Below are 20,648 nucleotides of genomic sequence, written 5' to 3'. Positions count from 1 at the left end.
TGAAAAAAATATTAACGTTCTGAATTATTTTCAGGCAACCTTTAGAGTATACTGTATGCAAGTATTAAAGCTATCTTTCTTTTGCAGGTGCCGTGGACGAAAAAATATTAAAGGTAATTACTTAAAACTGATTTACCACACTTTAACTTTTAACTACGACTCGTATTGGCAATTGAAACACCTCAAAGCTTATATGATGAAATAATTTGATTTTTATCTTCGTGACTATTATAGATATATATATATATATATATAAATTATCGTAAAAGTCTATTAGCTCACCAACTAATAGATTTCGAGAAGATTCTACGCAAAAATGTAGTCTTTTCTAGTTGCATTTTTACAGAAAGAAACACGTTTCCCTTTTTTGTGTAAATATTTCGAAAAATATACATCGAAATTGTAATGAAAAGTATTTAATAAAGAATCAATTACATAATTAAAAAAAAAAATTGCTAATTTTCTGTCAATTTTACTTTAATTTAAATAATGTATTAAAGATCTTCATCAAAATAATGATACTTTTATTCAAGAGGATTTAAATAATGCATACCATTTTTCCCTACAATTAAATGAATGGTTAGGACTTGTATGCTGGTAAAATTAACACAGTACACGTTGACCTAATATGTAACTTTTGCCTCACATTAAAAGTGCATAGTTTCAGGGTTGAAATAAAAGATGTGTTTATATATTTCTATAATAATTTTCAATTTTGAAAAATGATATAATAAGTAAATCAATTTTATAATATTATTTTATTTCAGGACATTATAAATAAGGAAACTCACGATATTCAGGAGCAAAAACTTACTGAGAAAAAGAAGTTATCGGTTACAGAAGAAACTGATATAGATGAAACTGAAATTAAAACAGAAAAAATAGCAAATATTATAGAAGAATATAAAGAAGATGTTATTTCACAAAAAGTACAACAACGGAAAACTAAAGAGTTAATCGATAGCAAAAAGGATATAAACATCGAAGATGTAGATATTGTAGAAATAGTTGACGATATAGATTTAAAGCAACCAGATAGCCAAATAGCTGACAGTTTAGAACATGAATATCCCGAAGAAAAACTAGGCGAACTAGAAACTAAAAAACCGAAGAAAGAAAAAGGTAAACCAAAAAAAGACCATACTGAATCTTACGATATACTAGAGGTATCCTTAGATGTGTCCCCTGCAGAAGGAAAACCAGAAGAAGAAGTACATCCTGAGGAAAAAGTAGATGAAATTATGATTAAAAAGCCAAAGAAAGAAAAAGGCAAACCAGTAAAGGAGCGAAAAGAATCAATTGAAATATTAGATGTAACAATAGGCACAGTACCTGCAGAAGGAAAACCAAAGGAAGAAGAATATGCTGAAGAGAGGCTAGAAGACATTGTTGTTAAAAAGCCGAAGAAAGAGAAAGGAAAACCGGTGAAGGATAAGGAGGAAACTGTAAAGATATTGGACGTAAAATTAGGTTTAATCCCCGCGGAAGTAACTCCGGCAGAAGAAGAACACCTTGAGGAGAAAGTTCATGAGATCGTGGTTAAGAAACCGAAGAAAGAGAAAGGAAAACCAGTGAAGGATCAGAAAGAAGTTGTGGAAGTATCGGACGTAACTTTAGGTTTAACCCCTGCAGAAGAAATACCTGCAGAAGAAGAACACCCTGAGGAAAAAGTAGAGGAGATAGTGGTTAAGAAACCAAAGAAAGAAAAAGGAAAACCAGTGAAAGACCAGAAGGAAACTGTGGAGATATTAGGCGTAACATTAGGTTTAGCCCCTGCAGAAGAAACATCTGCAGAGGAGGAACACCCAGAGGAAAAAATAGAAGAAATTGTGGTTAAGAAACCAAAGAAAGAGAAAGGAAAACCAGTGAAAGACCAGAAGGAAACTGTGCAGGTATTGGACGTAACTTTAGGTTTAGCCCCTGCGGAAGAATTTCCAGCAGAAGAAAAACACCCTGAGGAGAAAGTAGAGGAGATAGTGGTTAAGAAACCGAAGAAAGAGAAAGGAAAACCAGTGAAAGACCAGAAGGAAACTGTAGAGATATTAGGCGTAACTTTAGGTTTAGCCCCTGCAGAAGAAATACCTGCAGAAGAAGAACATCCAGAGGAGAAAGTGGAGGAAATTGTGATTAAGAAACCGAAGAAAGAGAAAGGAAAACCAGTGAAAGACCAGAAGGAAACTGTAGAGAAATTAGGCGTAACTGTAGGTTTAGCCCCTGCAGAAGAAATTCCTGCAGAAGAGGAACACCCAGAGGAAAAGGTAGAAGAAATTGTGGTTAAGAAACCAAAGAAAGAGAAAGGAAAACCAGTGAAAGACCAGAAGGAAACTGTAGAGAAATTAGGCGTAACTGTAGGTTTAGCCCCTGCAGAAGAAATTCCTGCAGAAGAGGAACACCCAGAGGAAAAGGTAGAAGAAATTGTGGTTAAGAAACCAAAGAAAGAGAAAGGAAAATCAGTGCAAGACAAGAAGGAAACTGTGGAGATATTGGGCGTAACTTTAGGTTTAGCCCCTGCAGAAGAAACACCTGCAGAGGAGGAACATCCAGAGGAAAAAATAGAGGAAATTGTGGTTAAGAAACCAAAGAAAGAGAAAGGAAAACCAGTGAAAGACCAGAAGGAAGTTGTGGAAGTATTGGACGTAACTTTAGGTGTAGCACCTGCTGAAGAAATTCCGGCAGAAGAAGAACATCCTGAGGAGAAAGTAGAGGAGATAGTGGTTAAGAAACCAAAGAAAGAGAAAGGAAAACCAGTGAAAGACCACAAGGAAACTGTGGAGGTATTAGACGTAACTTTAGGCGTAGCACCTGCTGAAGAAATTCCAGCAGAAGAAGAAAACCCTGAGGAGAAAGTAGAGGAGATAGTGGTTAAGAAACCGAAGAAAGAAAAAGGAAAACCAGTAAAAGACCAGAAGGAAACTGTGGAGGTATTAGACGTAACTTTAGGCGTAGCACCTGCGGAAGAAATTCCAGCAGAAGAAGAATATCCTGAGGAGAAAGTAGAGGAGATAATGGTTAAGAAACCGAAGAAAGAGAAAGGAAAGCCAGTGAAAGACCAGAAGGAAACTGTGGAGGTATTAGACGTAACTTTAGGCGTAGCACCTGCAGAAGAAATTCCGGCAGAAGAAGAACATCCAGAGGAGAAAGTGGAGGAAATTGTGGTTAAGAAACCGAAGAAAGAAAAAGGAAAACCAGTGAAAGGCCAGAAGGAAACTGTAGAGATATTAGGCGTAACTTTAGGTTTAGCCCCTGCAGAAGAAATACCTGCAGAAGAGGAACACCCAGAGGAAAAAGTAGAAGAAATTGTGGTTAAGAAACCAAAGAAAGAGAAAGGAAAACCAGTGAAAGACCAGAAGGAAACTGTGGAGGTATTAGACGTAACTTTAGGTTTTGCCCCTGCAGAAGAAATTCCAGCAGAAGAAGAACACCTTGAGGAGCAAGTACAGGAGATAGTGCTTAAAAAACCGAAAAAAGAGAAGGGAAAGCCAGTGAAAGACCAGAAGGAATCTGTGGAGGTATTAGACATAACTCTAGGTGTGGCACCTGCGGAAGAAATTCCGGCAGAAGAAGAACATCCTGAGGAGAAAGTGGAGGAGATAGTGGTTAAAAAACCGAAGAAAGAGAAGGGGAAGCCAGTGAAAGACCAGAAGGAAACTGTGGAGGTATTAGACATAACTCTAGGTGTGGCACCTGCGGAAGAAATTCCAGCAGAAGAAGAACATCCTGAGGAGAAAGTGGAGGAGATAATGGTTAAGAAACCGAAGAAAGAGAAAGGAAAGCCAGTGAAAGACCAGAAGGAAACTGTGGAGGTATTAGACGTAACTTTAGGCGTAGCACCTGCAGAAGAAATTCCGGCAGAAGAAGAACATCCAGAGGAGAAAGTGGAGGAAATTGTGGTTAAGAAACCGAAGAAAGAAAAAGGAAAACCAGTGAAAGGCCAGAAGGAAACTGTAGAGATATTAGGCGTAACTTTAGGTTTAGCCCCTGCAGAAGAAATACCTGCAGAAGAGGAACACCCAGAGGAAAAAGTAGAAGAAATTGTGGTTAAGAAACCAAAGAAAGAGAAAGGAAAACCAGTGAAAGACCAGAAGGAAACTGTGGAGGTATTAGACGTAACTTTAGGTTTTGCCCCTGCAGAAGAAATTCCAGCAGAAGAAGAACACCTTGAGGAGCAAGTACAGGAGATAGTGCTTAAAAAACCGAAAAAAGAGAAGGGAAAGCCAGTGAAAGACCAGAAGGAATCTGTGGAGGTATTAGACATAACTCTAGGTGTGGCACCTGCGGAAGAAATTCCGGCAGAAGAAGAACATCCTGAGGAGAAAGTGGAGGAGATAGTGGTTAAAAAACCGAAGAAAGAGAAGGGGAAGCCAGTGAAAGACCAGAAGGAAACTGTGGAGGTATTAGACATAACTCTAGGTGTGGCACCTGCGGAAGAAATTCCAGCAGAAGAAGAACATCCTGAGGAGAAAGTGGAGGAGATAGTGGTTAAAAAACCGAAGAAAGAGAAGGGAAAGCCAGTGAAAGATCAGAAGGAAACTGTGGAGGTATTAGACGTAACTCTAGGTGTGGCACCTGCGGAAGAAATTCCGGCAGAAGAAGAATATCCTGAGGAGAAAGTAGATGAGATCATGGTTAAGAAACCGAAGGAAGAGAAAGGTAAATCTATAGAAGACCAAATCGAGCCGGTTGAGGTATTAAATGTAACTGTTGTAGTTGCACCTACACAAGAAAAACAACTGGAGGAGATTTCGCTTAAGGATGAACCGAAAAAGAAGAAGAAGAAAAGAAAACCGGAGAGTAAGAAAATTGAAATAGAAGAGTGGGTTGAGCCTGAATATGAAAGACCAATTCTAGAACCAATGCCAGAAAAAATTCAGTGGGAACCTACGAAGAAGAGGAAGGAGAAAAAAGGAATACCTGACAATTTGAAAAAGCTTACTCCACAAAAAATAGAAAGGAAACAAATAAAACCTATTAAACTTAAATATTCTGAGCCTACAGAAACAGTTCAATTTGCTACCATCAAATTGAAGAAAGCACCGGAAAAAAAGAAAACAGAAGCAAAAGCTGTTAAGATACCGAAGATCATGCTTCGTAGCAGAATGACATTAATTACTGATTATCCCCCAAAATTGCTAATACCGAAGATCACCATAATGGAGGAAAATCCAGTACAGGCAGGTATCCTATCTCGAAATGCTGAAGAAGCTGAAAAGGTTTTAAGAAAGAAATTTAAGTTACCTAAGCTACCTGAAAAAGAAATTACACAGCTAGAAAAGATTGATCTTGAATTTGAAGAGTTGAAAAAAGTTCCTTTGGAAGAAATAGAAAATAAAACAATATACGAAAGACCACCAAAGAAACCAATGGAAAAAACAGAAATACCACAGAAATTGACTATAGGGAAAGGTAAAGTACCGGAGATTGCGAAAGAAGAGCCTGAGAAGGTTACCCTTACAAAGATTCCAAAAGTAAAACCAGATAAAGAAGAAGATACCCTTAAGAAGCCTATTAAGCAAGAAGAAGAAGAGATAGTACCAGAAAAAGAGAAAGAAGCGCCTAAGCAAGTTATAAAACGTGATGAGTTTACACCATTCGATTTTGAAAAGCAAGAATTAGAAAAATTCGTTCCAGGAGATGATGAAAAACCTGAAAAACCAGAACCTGAAATAACTCCTTTAAAATACGTACCACCGAAGAAAAAGAAACCAGACCAAGATTTGGAGCAGATTCCATTAATAAAAGGAAAGCCTCAATTACCCGAGCCCGAACCAGAGCCTGATATAAAGTTTAGAATACCTGAGTCTAAAAAACCAGAAGATGATAAGGAATCTTTAACGTTAAAGGGATGGAAAAAAGATAAACCTGAAGATGAAGGGTCTATAGAGTATCCGTCATTGGAAATATCCACTACAGAAGGACCGGAAAAAGAAATAGAAGAGGTAGCTATCAAACGTAAGAAAAAGCCTAAGATTATCAAAGAAAAACCAACGGATGTTGAAGAAGAGAAACCCACGGAAGTTGTTGAAGAAGTGATAATAAAAAAGAAACCTACGAAGAAGCCAGTTGATGAGACAGCAGAAGAAGTCACTATCAAAAAGCCTACACCTGTAGAAGAAGAAAAGCCTACAGAAGAAATTACTGAAGAAGTAGAATTAAAGAGAAAACCGAAAAAGAAGCCTATAGTCGAAGAAGCAGCTGATAAAGTTACTATTAAAAAACCGACGGTGATGGAGGATGAAAAGATTGTAGAGGAAGTGGTGGAGGAAGTGACACTGAAAAAGAAGCCAACAAAGAAATCAGTTGATGAATCAGCATCAGAAGTCACAATCAAAAAGCCTACACCTATAGAGGAAGAAAAGCCTACAGAAGAAATTACTGAAGAAGTAGAATTAAAGAGAAAACCGAAAAAGAAGCCTGTAGTCGAAGAAGCAGCTGATGAAGTTACTGTCAAAAAACCGACGGTTGTAGAAGATGAAAAGATTGTAGAGGAAGTGGTGGAGGAAGTAACACTGAAAAAGAAGCCAAAGAAAAAATCAGTTGATGACACAGCAGAAGAAGTCACTATCAAGAAGCATACACCTGTAGAAGAAGGAAAGCCTACAGAGGAAATTACTGAAGAGGTCAAATTGACGAAAAAACCGAAAAAGAAACCTGTAGTCGAAGAAGCAGCTGATGAAGTTACTATTAAAACACCGACGGTAGTAGAAGATGAAAAGATTGTAGAGGAAGTGGTGGAGGAAGTGACACTGAAAAAGGAGCCAAAGAAAAAATCAGTCGATGAGACAGCAGAAGAAGTCACTATCAAAAAGCCTACACCTGTTGAAGATGAAAAGCCTATAGAACAAATTACTGAAGAGGTCAAATTGAAGAAAAAACCGATAAAGAAGCCTGTAGTCGAAGAAGCAGCTGATGAAGTTACTATTAAAAAACCGGTGGTAGTAGAAGATGAAAAGATTGTAGAGGAAGTGGTGGAGGAAGTGACACTGAAAAAGAAGCCAAAGAAAAAATCAGTCGATGAGACAGCAGAAGAAGTCACTATCAAAAAGCCTACACCTGTTGAAGATGAAAAGCCTATAGAGGAAATTACTGAAGAGGTCAAATTAAAGAAAAAACCGAAAAAGAAGCCTGTAGTCGAAGAAGCAGCTGATGAAGTTACTATTAAAAAACCGGTGGTAGTAGAAGATGAAAAGATTGTAGAGGAAGTGGTGGAGGAAGTGACACTGAAAAAGAAGCCAAAGAAAAAATCAGTCGATGAGACAGCAGAAGAAGTCACTATCAAAAAGCCTACACCTGTTGAAGATGAAAAGCCTATAGAGGAAATTACTGAAGAGGTCAAATTAAAGAAAAAACCGAAAAAGAAGCCTGTAGTCGAAGAAGCAGCTGATGAAGTTACTATTAAAAAACCGGTGGTAGTAGAAGATGAAAAGATTGTAGAGGAAGTGGTGGAGGAAGTGACACTGAAAAAGAAGCCAAAGAAGAAATCAGTTGATGAGACAGCAGAAGAAGTCACTATCAAAAAGCCTACACCTGTAGAAGAAGATAAGCCTACAGAAGAAATTACTGAGGAAGTCAAATTGAAGAAAAAGCCGAAAAAGAAGCCTGTAGTCGAAGAAGCAGCTGATGAAGTTACTATTAAAAAACCGGTGGTAGTAGAAGATGAAAAGATTGTAGAGGAAGTGGTGGAGGAAGTGACACTGAAAAAGAAGCCAAAGAAAAAATCAGTCGATGAGACAGCAGAAGAAGTCACTATCAAAAAGCCTACACCTGTAGAAGAAGATAAGCCTACAGAAGAAATTACTGAGGAAGTCAAATTGAAGAAAAAGCCGAAAAAGAAGCCTGTAGTCGAAGAAGCAGCTGATGAAGTTACTATTAAAAAACCGGTGGTAGTAGAAGATGAAAAGATTGTAGAGGAAGTGGTGGAGGAAGTGACACTGAAAAAGAAGCCAAAGAAAAAATCAGTCGATGAGACAGCAGAAGAAGTCACTATCAAAAAGCCTACACCTGTTGAAGATGAAAAGCCTATAGAGGAAATTACTGAAGAGGTCAAATTAAAGAAAAAACCGAAAAAGAAGCCTGTAGTCGAAGAAGCAGCTGATGAAGTTACTATTAAAAAACCGGTGGTAGTAGAAGATGAAAAGATTGTAGAGGAAGTGGTGGAGGAAGTGACACTGAAAAAGAAGCCAAAGAAGAAATCAGTTGATGAGACAGCAGAAGAAGTCACTATCAAAAAGCCTACACCTGTAGAAGAAGATAAGCCTACAGAGGAAATTACTGAGGAAGTCAAATTGAAGAAAAAACCGAAAAAGAAGCCTGTAGTCGAAGAAGCAGCTGATGAAGTTACTATTAAAAAACCGGTGGTAGTAGAAGATGAAAAGATTATAGAGGAAGTTGTGGAGGAAGTGACAATAAAAAAGAAGCCAAAGAAGAAACCTGTTGATGAGACTGTAGAAGAAGTCACTATCAAAAAGCCTACACCTGTAGAAGAAGAAAAGCCTACAGAGGAAATTACTGAAGAAGTCAAATTGAAGAAAAAACCGAAAAAGAAGCCTGTAGTCGAAGAAGCAGCTGATGAAGTTACTATTAAAAAACCGGTGGTAGTAGAAGAGGAAAAGCCCGTAGAAGTTGTCGAACAGATTCCAGTAGAGGAAGAGATCGAAGAATTTACATTTAAACGAAAACCACCGAAGAAAGCTCCCAAACCTATTGAAGAAATATATGAAGATGTAACCCTTCGTAAATTACGACCCAAAAAGAAACCGAGACCCGATATCAATGAAGTTACAGAAGTAGAAACAGTTACGTTTAAACCACGGAGTACGAAAACGAAAGAAGATGTTGAACAAGAATTCAAAATTTCTTTAAATACTTATGAAGAAGAAGATATTACCATGTCGGGTAAAATACGTCTGAAATCAAAGAAAAAGCCACTTACTTATTCCGAGGAAACAGGAGAAGAAACCATTAAGATTATACAAGAAATTGATGATGGACTAGGACCAACCATAGAAGAAATTATTGATGAATCTGACGAAGAAACTAGAAATGAATATAGTATGGAGGAATTGGAAATAGACGAGCAAAATCTGCCGTTAAGAAGAAGAAGGAAACGCCAGGAACCTAAACCTTATTCGATTGAAGAAATTGACGAGGATGACGTAAATCTGAAATTAATACGCGAGAGAAAATATTCAATTGAAGAAATCGATGAATCTTTAGCATTAAAATTAAAGAAGAAGAGACGTTTATCAACATACGATGAAGGTTCGCTACAAATTTTCATATTTTATATCATGCTTTCAGCTTTAAAATTCAAACTCATATCTGTATTTGTCATGAAATAGTAAGTACATAATACCTGAATCCATTCACTTATCCGTGCACTACTTCGCTGCAAGTGAAAAGCATACCGGCATTAAATTAAAGTTATATATTTAACACATATAGGACATTGTTAATTAAAGGAAGAAAGTAATCAATTGCTGACGAGGGTAACGTTTGTATGACAGGTCGAATGTTACTAACGTAACTGAGTATATCCAAACTTCACGCCTCGTCTGTGGTAATCAATTCCTTCCTATGGTTACCATACTATTTTTCATAACGAGTAAGGGGAAGTATAGTTTTTTATGCATATTTCGGCGGGATGAAAATGATTTACTTTATCCCTGTTCGATTCTTTTCCCCCGTTAAACTACTTTTCTCCTCGCTTGACTTACTTTCTTTCCTCTAATCAGCAAAGAGTCATATTCATCTCTTAAAACACATGAAAAACTGTATTTTCAGTTTATGCGTGTAAGAAAAAAAATTAATTAATTATATAACTCACATAAAATTGTCTCTAAGAAACTTAAATAAGTAAATGCGTATACCTATGTAAAACTGAAGAACTAATAATCTACATGTTTACCGTTGTTGGTTTTTAGAATTGGTTTTTTGTTAACACGTCATTAATATAAAAATTTAATATCTAATTTTCAGAAGAGGCTACTCTTAGTATTACTAGAGAGGAGGACATATCTGAAGAAGGTAAAGCTATTATGCCTAATTAATCGAGTAAGCACACGTTCTTTACTATAAATGGATAATTAACTGAATCTATTCTTTAGATGAGGTTGAATACGTCATTCGTGACGGAGACACATTATTCTCAATTTGCTCTTATGTGGCCGAGACTGATGAAGCTATTAATCTTGTAGAAGGAGAGAGAGTTTACGTTATTGGTAAATAATAAGATACACACAATATAATTGTACAAAAATTAAGATTTAAAATGCTGTTATTTAATTAATAAAAATATTACATTGTTTATAACAGATCATACAAATCAGGACTGGTGGTTTGTCAAAAAGCATCTTACAGAAGAGAAAGGCTGGGTACCAGCTCAATATCTACTAGATGAAGTTCATTACACTATCTACTTGCAGCGTAAACTACACGAAAAGATTGATAAGCTGCCTGTTTTTGAAAGTAAGAAACAGTTTCTTATTGTCCTTAATTATAATTATATTTTTCATGTTATTAAAAAACATTCGTATAAAAATTACAACTTTTCGAGTATAATATTATGGAAATCACCAAGGTTCATCAAGAATGACTCATAATAATAAAATTATAACCATGATTAGTATTATTACAAAAATTCAAAAAAATTTTTTATTATAGAACCTGGTCCAGGAGAAAAATCATCAGCTCCGAAATTCATTGAAAAACTTCAGCCTATACATACACCCGATGGTTTTACAGTACAGTTTGAATGTCAAGTGGAGGGTGTACCTAGGCCACAGATAACATGGTTCAGGCAGACTGCAATTATCAAACCATCGCAGGACTTCCATATGTATTATGATGATGATAATGTTGCCACATTAATTATCAGAGAAGTATTCCCTGAAGATGCTGGAACGTTTACGTGTGTTGCCAAGAACGCAGCTGGATTTGCCTCCAGCACGACAGAATTAATTGTCGAGGCTCCTTTGTCTGATCATGGATCAGATTTTACTGGTTTATCCAGAAAGAGCCTCTCAAGGTACGCATATTACCTAAAATGAAACTTAACAATAATACAGAATATAACATTAACCGTACAATTTCTTTGGCGGTGTAATTCCTATGATCATCCAGATTTAGAATCCGTTTTCCAATTATTTCAAAAGCAATTAACTTTTAAATAAGTAAGGATTGAAGCAGACATATCACCCGTCGAGCACTGTCTCACACCCAAATAAATTTGAATAAGCAGAAAAATGCTGCTGCTTCTGAAGAAATCAGCTAGGCTCGAAAAAGTTAACGCTATACCCTAGTAAAATTTAACTTTTCTTACTTTAACCTTCAACGTAATACTTAACTCGTCTTCATTTTAAGTAAATGCTAAACTGAATTTCAAGCTCTTATTTCAGTTTAATTATATGGGACTATGTTTTATCATCTCTGTAGTAATCAATTCCTTGTACTGAATTTTAGCGTTAATAGTCCTACTGCTTTCATGAATGAGAAACCCCTATCGCGATTTTAGCCAACAAATTTAAATAGAATTTTTATCTTAAAACGTGTCTTACACTATTTAAACTTCTAAATTTAAAACGCGTTAGCCTGCCACAACTTACATATTAAATTATTTTAAACTACTCTTGTTACTCGCATTAAATTTATCATGGAATAATTAAATTAATAAAAACAATATTTCTAACTTCTATCAAGTAATTTCTAATTTGCGTTATTATTTTAGAGAGTCGTCGCTAGCTGATATTCTCGAGGGAATACCACCAACATTCTCTCGCAAACCAAAGGCTAAATACGTGAAGGAAGACGAAGATGTAACTTTCGAGTGTCGTCTTGTAGCAGTACCAGAACCAGAAATAACATGGTATTATGAAGGCAAACCGGTCACCAGTAAAGAAAATGTTGTCGTTGTTACGGAAAGCGATATGCATATGTACAGCAGCGTTGTGAAGATAACTAAGATCAAGAAGAAGCAAGAAGGACAATACAAAATAGTCGCACAAAATCGGGAAGGCGAAGCTTCCATAGAAATTCCAGTCAAAGTATGTGTAATGATAAAATATTAGAAATGTGACATTTAAAAAAGCATATGACAAATATTTATAAAAAAAACACACATAACTCTATTTTTCTTATATATTTTATTAAGAGCTTCAAGATTTATACAATAAATAAATTAAATAAAAATATTTTAGGTAAAGACCAGTGATCGCGAACCACCAGAGATTTTGGAGCCTCTCCAGCCATTTGCTATCAGAGAAGGGGAGACAGTGGTATTATCGAGTCAAATTATTGGTAATCCACTACCAACCATAACGTGGTACAAGGATGGCAAACCTATCGAAAAACTTAAACCAAAGCAAGAAGAACATGTTAACACGTTAACTCTGATACAACCCCAAATAAAGGACAGCGGAGAATACAGCATAGTAGCTACAAACGATCTTGGCAAAGCTGAAACTCGAGCAACATTAACTGTTGAAAGTATGTATTACTTTCATTTAAAAAATAATGCAATACTTTCTTTTCTTTATTATTTCATCTGTTTATTGCTTTATTGACCTAATACATAAATTGCTTGTGAATTAAAATAAATTAATATTTCAATTAAGAACATCTTAATTGTTATAATATTAATTCTTTTTTTATAAAGAATCTAATTATATAAATATATGAAAAACGAGGATTTTGTACTTCTACAGTATAAAAGATTTATTCCAAATGAAGTGCCAAGTGAATGTTTAAACAAAGCTTATACTAACTATGCTAATGACCTTACTAATGCACATTTCAGTATGCTTATCACCAAAACTGAATATTGCCTTCAAGCATCACAGTGCGGAACACAAAAGCCATTCATATACTGGTATGCTACTCACGTGCTTTAATCTATTATTAAAAGCTATTTTTATTCTGTTGTTAAATATAATTTTTGAAATATTACACTCTAAACGAAACAATAAACAATTTTTCAATTTGTAGAAATGCCGCCTGGAGGAGCAGAACCACCATTGTTCACTGAAAGGTTCCAAGAATTAACTGTTCCTGAAAACTCTACCTTCAAGTTAGTAGCTAAAGTAACAGGAAATCCTGTACCAGAAGTCACGTGGTTAAGGTAAGGATTACAATAATATAATAACAAAGTCTTAAAACTGAATTTTTACAATCAATATTTTTTTCCATAGAAACAATAAGCCATTGGAAAAATCACCCAACATTATTCAAAGCTATGATGGAGAAAATATCGTATTAGAGATCAAGGATGCAAATTCTGAAGTAGATGCCGGAGACTATAAATGTACTGCGAGTAATCCTGTAGGAAAAGCATCCCATGGAGCCAAGGTCACAGTGGACGTAGAAAAAGTAACGTTCACGAAGCAGCTTCCAGAGGAGGTGAACATTGATGAATACAAAACTTTGGAATTGGAGTGTGAAACGTCTCATACAGTATCTACAACCTGGTGGCACAATAATAAAGAAGTTAGTGGTATGGATCACCGTGAAATCATTCAGGAAGGTCACGTGCACAAATTGGTCATCAAGAAAGTTAGTCCTACAGATAAAGGAACGTACAAGTGTACTGTAAAGAAACAAACTACTTCTAGCAAAGTTACTGTTAGAGGTAATTTACATTATTTAATTACTATTGTATTATCGACTTATTAAAAATAGGTCCACTGTAGCTAAAGATAGTTTAGCAGTTTAAAAATCCCTTATTTATCAAATTCATTTAATTTTAGCCACCACGCCAGAGTTCGTTAAGAAATTACAGGACTGTGAAGTGAAGGAACGTGATATTGCAATTTTAGAAGTCGAAATTACATCAAAGACTGCAGATGTTTCATGGAAGAAGGACGGAAATATATTGAAACCAAGTCCAGAGAAAATCAAATTTGTTAAAGAAGGTACTGTCAGAAAACTACTCATTAGGAGCACATCTGTCCATGATGAAGGAGAGTACTCTTGTACTTTATTAAACCAAGAATGCACCGCTGACGTTACTGTAATAGGTACGTAATTATCCTTTATGTTCAATTACCTATAGCTAATCCTTGAAAATAAATAATAAATTATTTAATATAACAATATTTATGGATTTTAATTTTTTTTTCATCAATCTTATCAGAATTGCCACCAGAGATAATAACAAAGATGAAGGATGTAACAATAGTCAAAGGTGAAAAAGCAATATTTGATATTGAACTCACTAAAGGTGATGCTCTGGTACGTTGGTTTAAAGATGGACAAGAATTGCAATTTTCTGAACATGTTCAACTTTCAATCGATGGCAAAAGACAGAAATTGAAAATTTACGATTCTGAAATTGATGATTCTGGACTTTACTCCTGTCAAGTTGGCAAGCAAACATCTTCTGCCAAATTGAACGTTTTGGAACCAGAAATTGACTTCGTTAGAAAATTACCAGATATTACAAGCGTGCGTCTCTACGGGGATGCAGTGTTTGAAATCGAAGTATCGAAACCGGATGTGCCAGTGAAATGGCTAAGGTATATTTTAAACATTCCTTCTTTTTAATAAATTAAAGCATCTTATAAACTATTATAATTTCTATCGTTTTCTTCAATGAATTTTTATATCAAGTTTTTAATGATCAAATCTTTTAATTCACTTGTGTCTCCCATTGATGAAATATAAAATCGAAAGAATAATTAAAAAATTTATTATAATACGTGTAAAAATATATAAAAATTAGCTGAAAAACTATATATTGTTTTTTCAAATGTATAATATAATTTAAAAAGTATATTTATATTATGAAGAAAAAAATTAGATTTTCGCTCTGTAATGTCGATATACAGATTTCCCTTAAGAACTATAAACTTATAATTGTATCGATACCGTTCGCTACATTATCAGGAGTCTCGGTAGATTCTTGCACTAAGTAGTAAAAGTAAGCTATATAAGGTATGATCTCATTGCCACGTGTCATGAGGCACTGCTATACTTGAGACACTCGATTTTTAAAAACATATGAAAAATTAATATATTTACATGATATTATTTATATTATAGGAAAGATCAAGTACTAAAAGATTCACCAAAATACATAATAATAGATAATGGTCCAATAAAAAAATTAGTTGTAAAGAATTGCTCTCCGGAAGATATTGCAGAGTATACTGCCATCGTTGCAAATATCAAAACATCATCGAAATTAAGAGTCAAAGGTATAAACGCTTTATTAATATTAATGTTTTACGAAAAAGAACCAATGTATATTAATTATATAAATAGAAATAATATATATTAATAAAACTTATGATTTATGTAGACGTTGAAGAACCACCGAGGATAGACCCAGATACTCCTAAATCCTACAAAGTGAAACCAGATGATAGCATTGATGTTACAGTGAAATTCTCAGCTATTCCAGAACCAGAGGCTGAATGGACTGTAAATGGTCGTGTAGTCACTAAATCAAAACGTATAATTCCAACCGTTACTGAAGAATCAGCCATCCTACATATTAAAAAAGTAAAAGAAGAAGATATCGGTGACTATTTCTTGAGACTGACCAATCCGGCTGGTGAAGATAGCGTTACTATCACTGTCGTCATTGCTCGTAAGTCAAACTAAAAAATATTTATTCAGTAGGATACACTTGAACAGTAAAGAAATAACTGAAACTTAATTTTATGTGTCAATTTAAAGAAACGATCATATAATGATAAATAATTTATTTTTCAGGAAAACCTGCGAAGCCAGAAGGTCCAGTAATAACAAAAGAAATTAGACAAGACTCAGTTACTATAGAATGGAAACCACCACTCGATGATGGTGGCATTGAATTAAATTGCTACATTGTTGAAAAGTGTGAAAGTAAAAACAAGATCTGGACATCAATAACTGAAGTTCACAAAGATATTGAGACTTTGTGTGTCCGAGAGCTTCAGCAGGATACTGAATACATATTCCGAATAATAGCTAGAAATCCTGTAGGGGATTCAGAACCTTTGGAATCTGAACCTGTTACATTAATATATTCTTTCGGTGAGTGCATTGTACATATTTAGTATAAGTACGTGTGTATTGAAATAAAATGATAATGAAGAAAGTTACTTAAAGTATAGCAAGAATATATGTATATAAGTGTATATAATTTAGAAAAGTACAGTATTAAAGAGTTTTTTTATTTATCAGATAAACCTGGACCTCCTGAAGGCCCACTGGAAATTTCCGGTATGACAAAGACTTCCTTCAGTATAAAATGGCAACCACCCAGAAATGATGGTGGATCATCCATCACAGACTATTTTGTAGAGATCAAAGAATCCTCAAAAACTACTTGGAACAATGTAAAAATTGGAATATATTTTTCACTTTTTATTATTTGATTGATTCATTATTTAATTAATAAAATATTTTTTTTACAGATTGGCAGTACAAAAGGAAATGTAACACACATGTTAATATCAAACTTAACAACAGACACGGCGTACGATTTTAGAATAACTGCGAAAAATGATGCCGGAGTAGGCTTACCATTTATAACAGATGAACCAATTATTGTTGGTAAAAGACCGAGTAAGTATTTTTTATTTTTTTGCGATTAAAATCATTTTAAATATAAATAACTTTTTATTATAATTCTTAGTTTTTTTGATAAAAATTGTGTTTTTCTACTTATAATCTTTTCTTTGATAATATTTCAAAATAAAAGTACATTGTGTTATTTTGGCCCTTTCATAAATAAGCAATAACTTAAACAGCTGAATTATATAAAAAAAAATTGAATCGTTAAAAGACAAAATTATAAGTAGAAAAGTTAAAATTAAGACAGCGTTTTCACAAATCTATTAGCAGAAACAAATTTTTATCACGCCTATGATAATTGCTTCTATTCTACTAATTACTTGAACAGTGTCAAAATAATATAGCTTTTTTAGACGTTGTTCTAATTAAAGTGAGAGCAGTTCTTTAAAGTATATAAAATATATTAATTAATTTGAATATTATATATTTTAACATAATAGAAACTTGTGTGTATGGAGCTTCAGCAGCTTATAATTTTTTTAAAAAGATTTACTAATTTAACGCTATTAAACATTTGCTTAGAAATAACAAAAATGACAAATGGCACGATGTACGCTTTGCTAGGGATATTTCCCACAACTAAAACTATTATAAGTAAAAGTAAGTATTCGAGTATTGTGTGATATTTTGGCTCTCGATGCATTATTGGTATTCTTAATTTATAGTATCGTGTGTGATCTTAAATAATATTATATTTTATAGCACCACCATCCTGTCCGCTTAACGTTCAAGCAACAAACGTGACAAGTAAGAGCGTTACTCTTACGTGGTCACCACCAGCGAGCAATGGAGGATCAGATTTAACAGGTAAATTTATTATTATTTTTATTTTTCCTTTTAGTTAAAGTTTATAATTACATTTGAAAATGATCCGGCATATTTTAATTAGGTCGTATATTAACAAATATTAAAAAATCTATAAAAACAAAATGAAATGACATTTTAGAATCATAATTTCGATTTCAGAGTTATTAGTTTAATACACATTTGAATAAGGTACATAAATATCCTTGACTACGAGATAATGGTGGTACCCTGAATAAATTAGTATGTAGTTTGAATAGAAATTATAATTATTCCAAAAATACAAACTTCAGTCATATATTTAAAATTGAATATTTGAATCAAATTGTTTTAATGTTTGTAAAAGCTAAAATTAATATTAGAGTCGAAATTGGATTATGGATTGTGTTATTCATTTCATGGTAGTTTTATTTTCTAATAAAAACTAAATATTTGTTTGAAGCAGACATAAATTTTGTCATTTCGAAGAATAAGTAAATAAAACGAACAATAAAAGTTATCAGTAAAGTCATATAACTGTAACATTCTGTTTGCTCTAAAAACATAACTCATGCTTAGTTTTTAAAACAACAATTTTAAGATACAACGTATGATACTTGTGATTTTCATGCTTTTTAATATTTTACTTGCAATTTTGCCAATACGACAGGCTACGTGATAGAGAAGAGACCATTGATTGGAAAAGGTTCACGATGGACAAAGGTCGTTACTCTCGATGCCACGACAACTGAATACTGCTTGCAGAATTTAAAAGAAAGCGAATTCGTCTTCAGGATATTTGCAGAAAATATCGTAGGACTTAGTTTACCTGCTACATCAGAAATGGTGACTCTTATGACTCATTCCAGTAAGTATTTTAAATTAAATATTCTACGTGAAAAGTTTAACACTGAACGTGCCGATAATTTTTTTTACATACGTGTGTTTTTATTTTAAAAAAATTATTCGATCACTAAATGGTAGCTTTATTGTTAAAAAAACTCTGATATCTAGAAATAATAAATTTAAAATAAACTGAATTTTTAAAAATACCATAGGATTCTAAAATTGGAATGAAAAATTATTAAATTTTTTTTGCTATCAATAAAGATATTCAAAGAATGAAAAAATATAAAGTAAAATCGAAGTTTTAGGGATGTGACATTTTCCTTTTTTTTTAAGCTGTCCCATCTGCACCAACTGCTCCGTTGGAGATCAGACAAGTGGCCGCCAACACTGTGGTCATTGCATGGGGCAAACCAGAATCTGACGGTGGATCACCAATCGAAGGTTACAAAATTGCCATTAGAGATGCTCGAAAAACTATGTGGATGGAGGTGGGACGTGTAAATGGCGATATTCAAAAACTTAACATCAGGGATCTTCAAGAGGGTCATAGTTACCTCTTCAGGATATTTGCTAGAAATGAAGTTGGTCTTAGCGATCCTTTAGAATCTGACGAGCCTTTCAAGATCGTACCCGCTTCAGGTATAGAAAACTAACGTATAATAGTAATAATAACTCATCATTTTCTTTCATTTTAATTTTCTAAATTTATATAAAATAATCTTTAAAAATTTAATAGCATCTAATATGAGAATGTAAGATTGAGTAGATTTTATCAGCTTGACATTATTAAATTTTAAAAATAATTAAGTCTAACAAAAGTATGTTTATGGTGCATGCAATAGGGAATATTAAACTTGTTTAATTTTATATAGTTTGATATATACGTGCACAGCCTCAACTCTTAATTAATTGGGTACTTTGATGTTTGTTATAGAATTAGCTACGGTCGAGCCAATAGCAGAAGCCATGGATAAAGGAGAGACAGCATCCGTCAGCTTTAGCACTGAAAACACAAGCTCCTGGCTAAGAGAACATAATATGGATGCTGATATTCATTCTTATGCAAGGGCACGCCTACTTAGAAAAGATGAATACTTTTTCCGCATTTGGCATTATGCCAAAAAACTTTTTGAGTAATATTTTTACAAATGAAGGGATTTGGTCCCTATATACTATTTAATAATATAAAAAGGAACTTAATTGTGCAAGTGCAATAATATTTCGTTATAAACAGACTTGGTTAGCCCACGATATCTAATGAAAAATACATTATTTTCGTAACCACGAAATTAAGGATGAGATAAATATAATTAAAATGCTGTAAATAATTTCGATTTTGACTTTGTATATCGATTGATTATTCTAAATGCGCACCATACAGAGCTATATATTTAATATTATTGTGATATTGATTGCGATTTCTATTAAACAATAGCACTTTGCTTGATTTAATATAATATCTCATCTCAAGATCAGAAAAACAACTGAATGAGTGTAAAATCTAGTCAATGTTAATGTACTCTAATTACTCACTTTCGCTTTGGACTTAATTTCTAAAATACTTTTTGATCTATCAAAATAAGAGAAACTTAATGACTTAACATACAAATTTACTGCAAAATACTTATGCAAAATACTTTGTTTAATCCTCGAGAGTGTCTTGAGGTTTTTAAAGATTTGCAAATTTTATTCTTTATTTTCTTCTATATATGTTAATTAAATCACCCTATACCGATAACGTTGGTCAATAAATACATTTTATCTTTTTACACTAATTAAAATTGAAGTGTACTATATTGTATATTTTGTCAGAGAGAAACTCATGTCTTTAGATTTTTCCTCCAGGCAACACTGTAGAGGGAGAAGACTTTTCAAAAGTGAATAATGGTAATATATAAGGCCACAGTCAAAATTAATTAATATAAAATTACTAATTAGACAAAGTTCTTTAAATTGGTAAATAACAAGTTTTCAACTATTTACTTAAATTTTGCAGAATTTGTACGTATTAAAGAACATTCAATGTCAGATTCGTTTTTATAATTAAATATGATCCATAAGAAACACTTGATTTCATCTTTCAGGTAAAATTTTTGTTGACCAGTGTAATCAATCAAATATATGTGATAAAAGAGTTTGCTCCCTATCGAGTCCATAATGTTTATTATAAGCAAACACTGAAGCCCCATACAAGTGGTGTTTATAAATATGAATGAAAAGTGAGGTTGAGTTGCGTGAATTACTTTTAGTATTTATTCGCAATATATATAATATATAATATTTATCTATTATAATAATATTACCCATACTTATTATCATTACCGTTATAATTATATGACAATCCATTGATTAAGAAGACTAGAAAGAAGAAAATATGCCACGCTTGGTTGGTATAATACTATAGCGAGACAAAAATATAGGTGTAAAATAACATCCAAAATGTACCAACGATGAGTCGCATATTT

The 20,648-nt window shown here is 33.6% G+C and overlaps 1 protein-coding gene across 1 annotated transcript in view; it reads left to right on the top strand.

Moving 5' to 3' along the window:
- The window catches only part of sls (sallimus), a 101,615-nt gene extending 81,152 nt beyond the window's left edge, over positions 1-20,463 (top strand). Inside the window, exons 54-75 of the mRNA XM_066739629.1 lie at positions 88-113; positions 768-9,258; positions 9,976-10,023; positions 10,104-10,217; positions 10,312-10,464; positions 10,660-11,023; positions 11,723-12,038; positions 12,192-12,480; positions 12,979-13,111; positions 13,182-13,618; positions 13,737-14,006; positions 14,123-14,504; positions 15,031-15,185; positions 15,290-15,580; positions 15,706-16,008; positions 16,159-16,313; positions 16,392-16,542; positions 17,074-17,151; positions 17,254-17,358; positions 18,005-18,202; positions 18,517-18,822; positions 19,118-20,463. Of these exons, the coding sequence (XP_066595726.1) occupies positions 88-113; positions 768-9,258; positions 9,976-10,023; positions 10,104-10,217; positions 10,312-10,464; positions 10,660-11,023; positions 11,723-12,038; positions 12,192-12,480; positions 12,979-13,111; positions 13,182-13,618; positions 13,737-14,006; positions 14,123-14,504; positions 15,031-15,185; positions 15,290-15,580; positions 15,706-16,008; positions 16,159-16,313; positions 16,392-16,542; positions 17,074-17,151; positions 17,254-17,358; positions 18,005-18,202; positions 18,517-18,822; positions 19,118-19,320 (12,968 nt within the window). The 3' untranslated portion in view covers positions 19,321-20,463. The remainder of the gene's footprint in view (positions 1-87; positions 114-767; positions 9,259-9,975; positions 10,024-10,103; positions 10,218-10,311; positions 10,465-10,659; positions 11,024-11,722; positions 12,039-12,191; positions 12,481-12,978; positions 13,112-13,181; positions 13,619-13,736; positions 14,007-14,122; positions 14,505-15,030; positions 15,186-15,289; positions 15,581-15,705; positions 16,009-16,158; positions 16,314-16,391; positions 16,543-17,073; positions 17,152-17,253; positions 17,359-18,004; positions 18,203-18,516; positions 18,823-19,117) is intronic.
- The last annotated feature ends 185 nt before the right edge of the window (positions 20,464-20,648 follow it).

The sequence above is a fragment of the Prorops nasuta genome, unplaced genomic scaffold (assembly GCF_024137725.1).
Source record: "Prorops nasuta isolate Cenicafe-Biocafe unplaced genomic scaffold, Cenicafe_Pnas_1.2 PNAS00021, whole genome shotgun sequence".
NCBI classification, from domain to species: Eukaryota; Metazoa; Arthropoda; class Insecta; order Hymenoptera; family Bethylidae; genus Prorops; species Prorops nasuta.
Note: the sequence above shows the minus strand (reverse complement) of the source record. Positions and strands in the feature narration are given on the sequence as shown.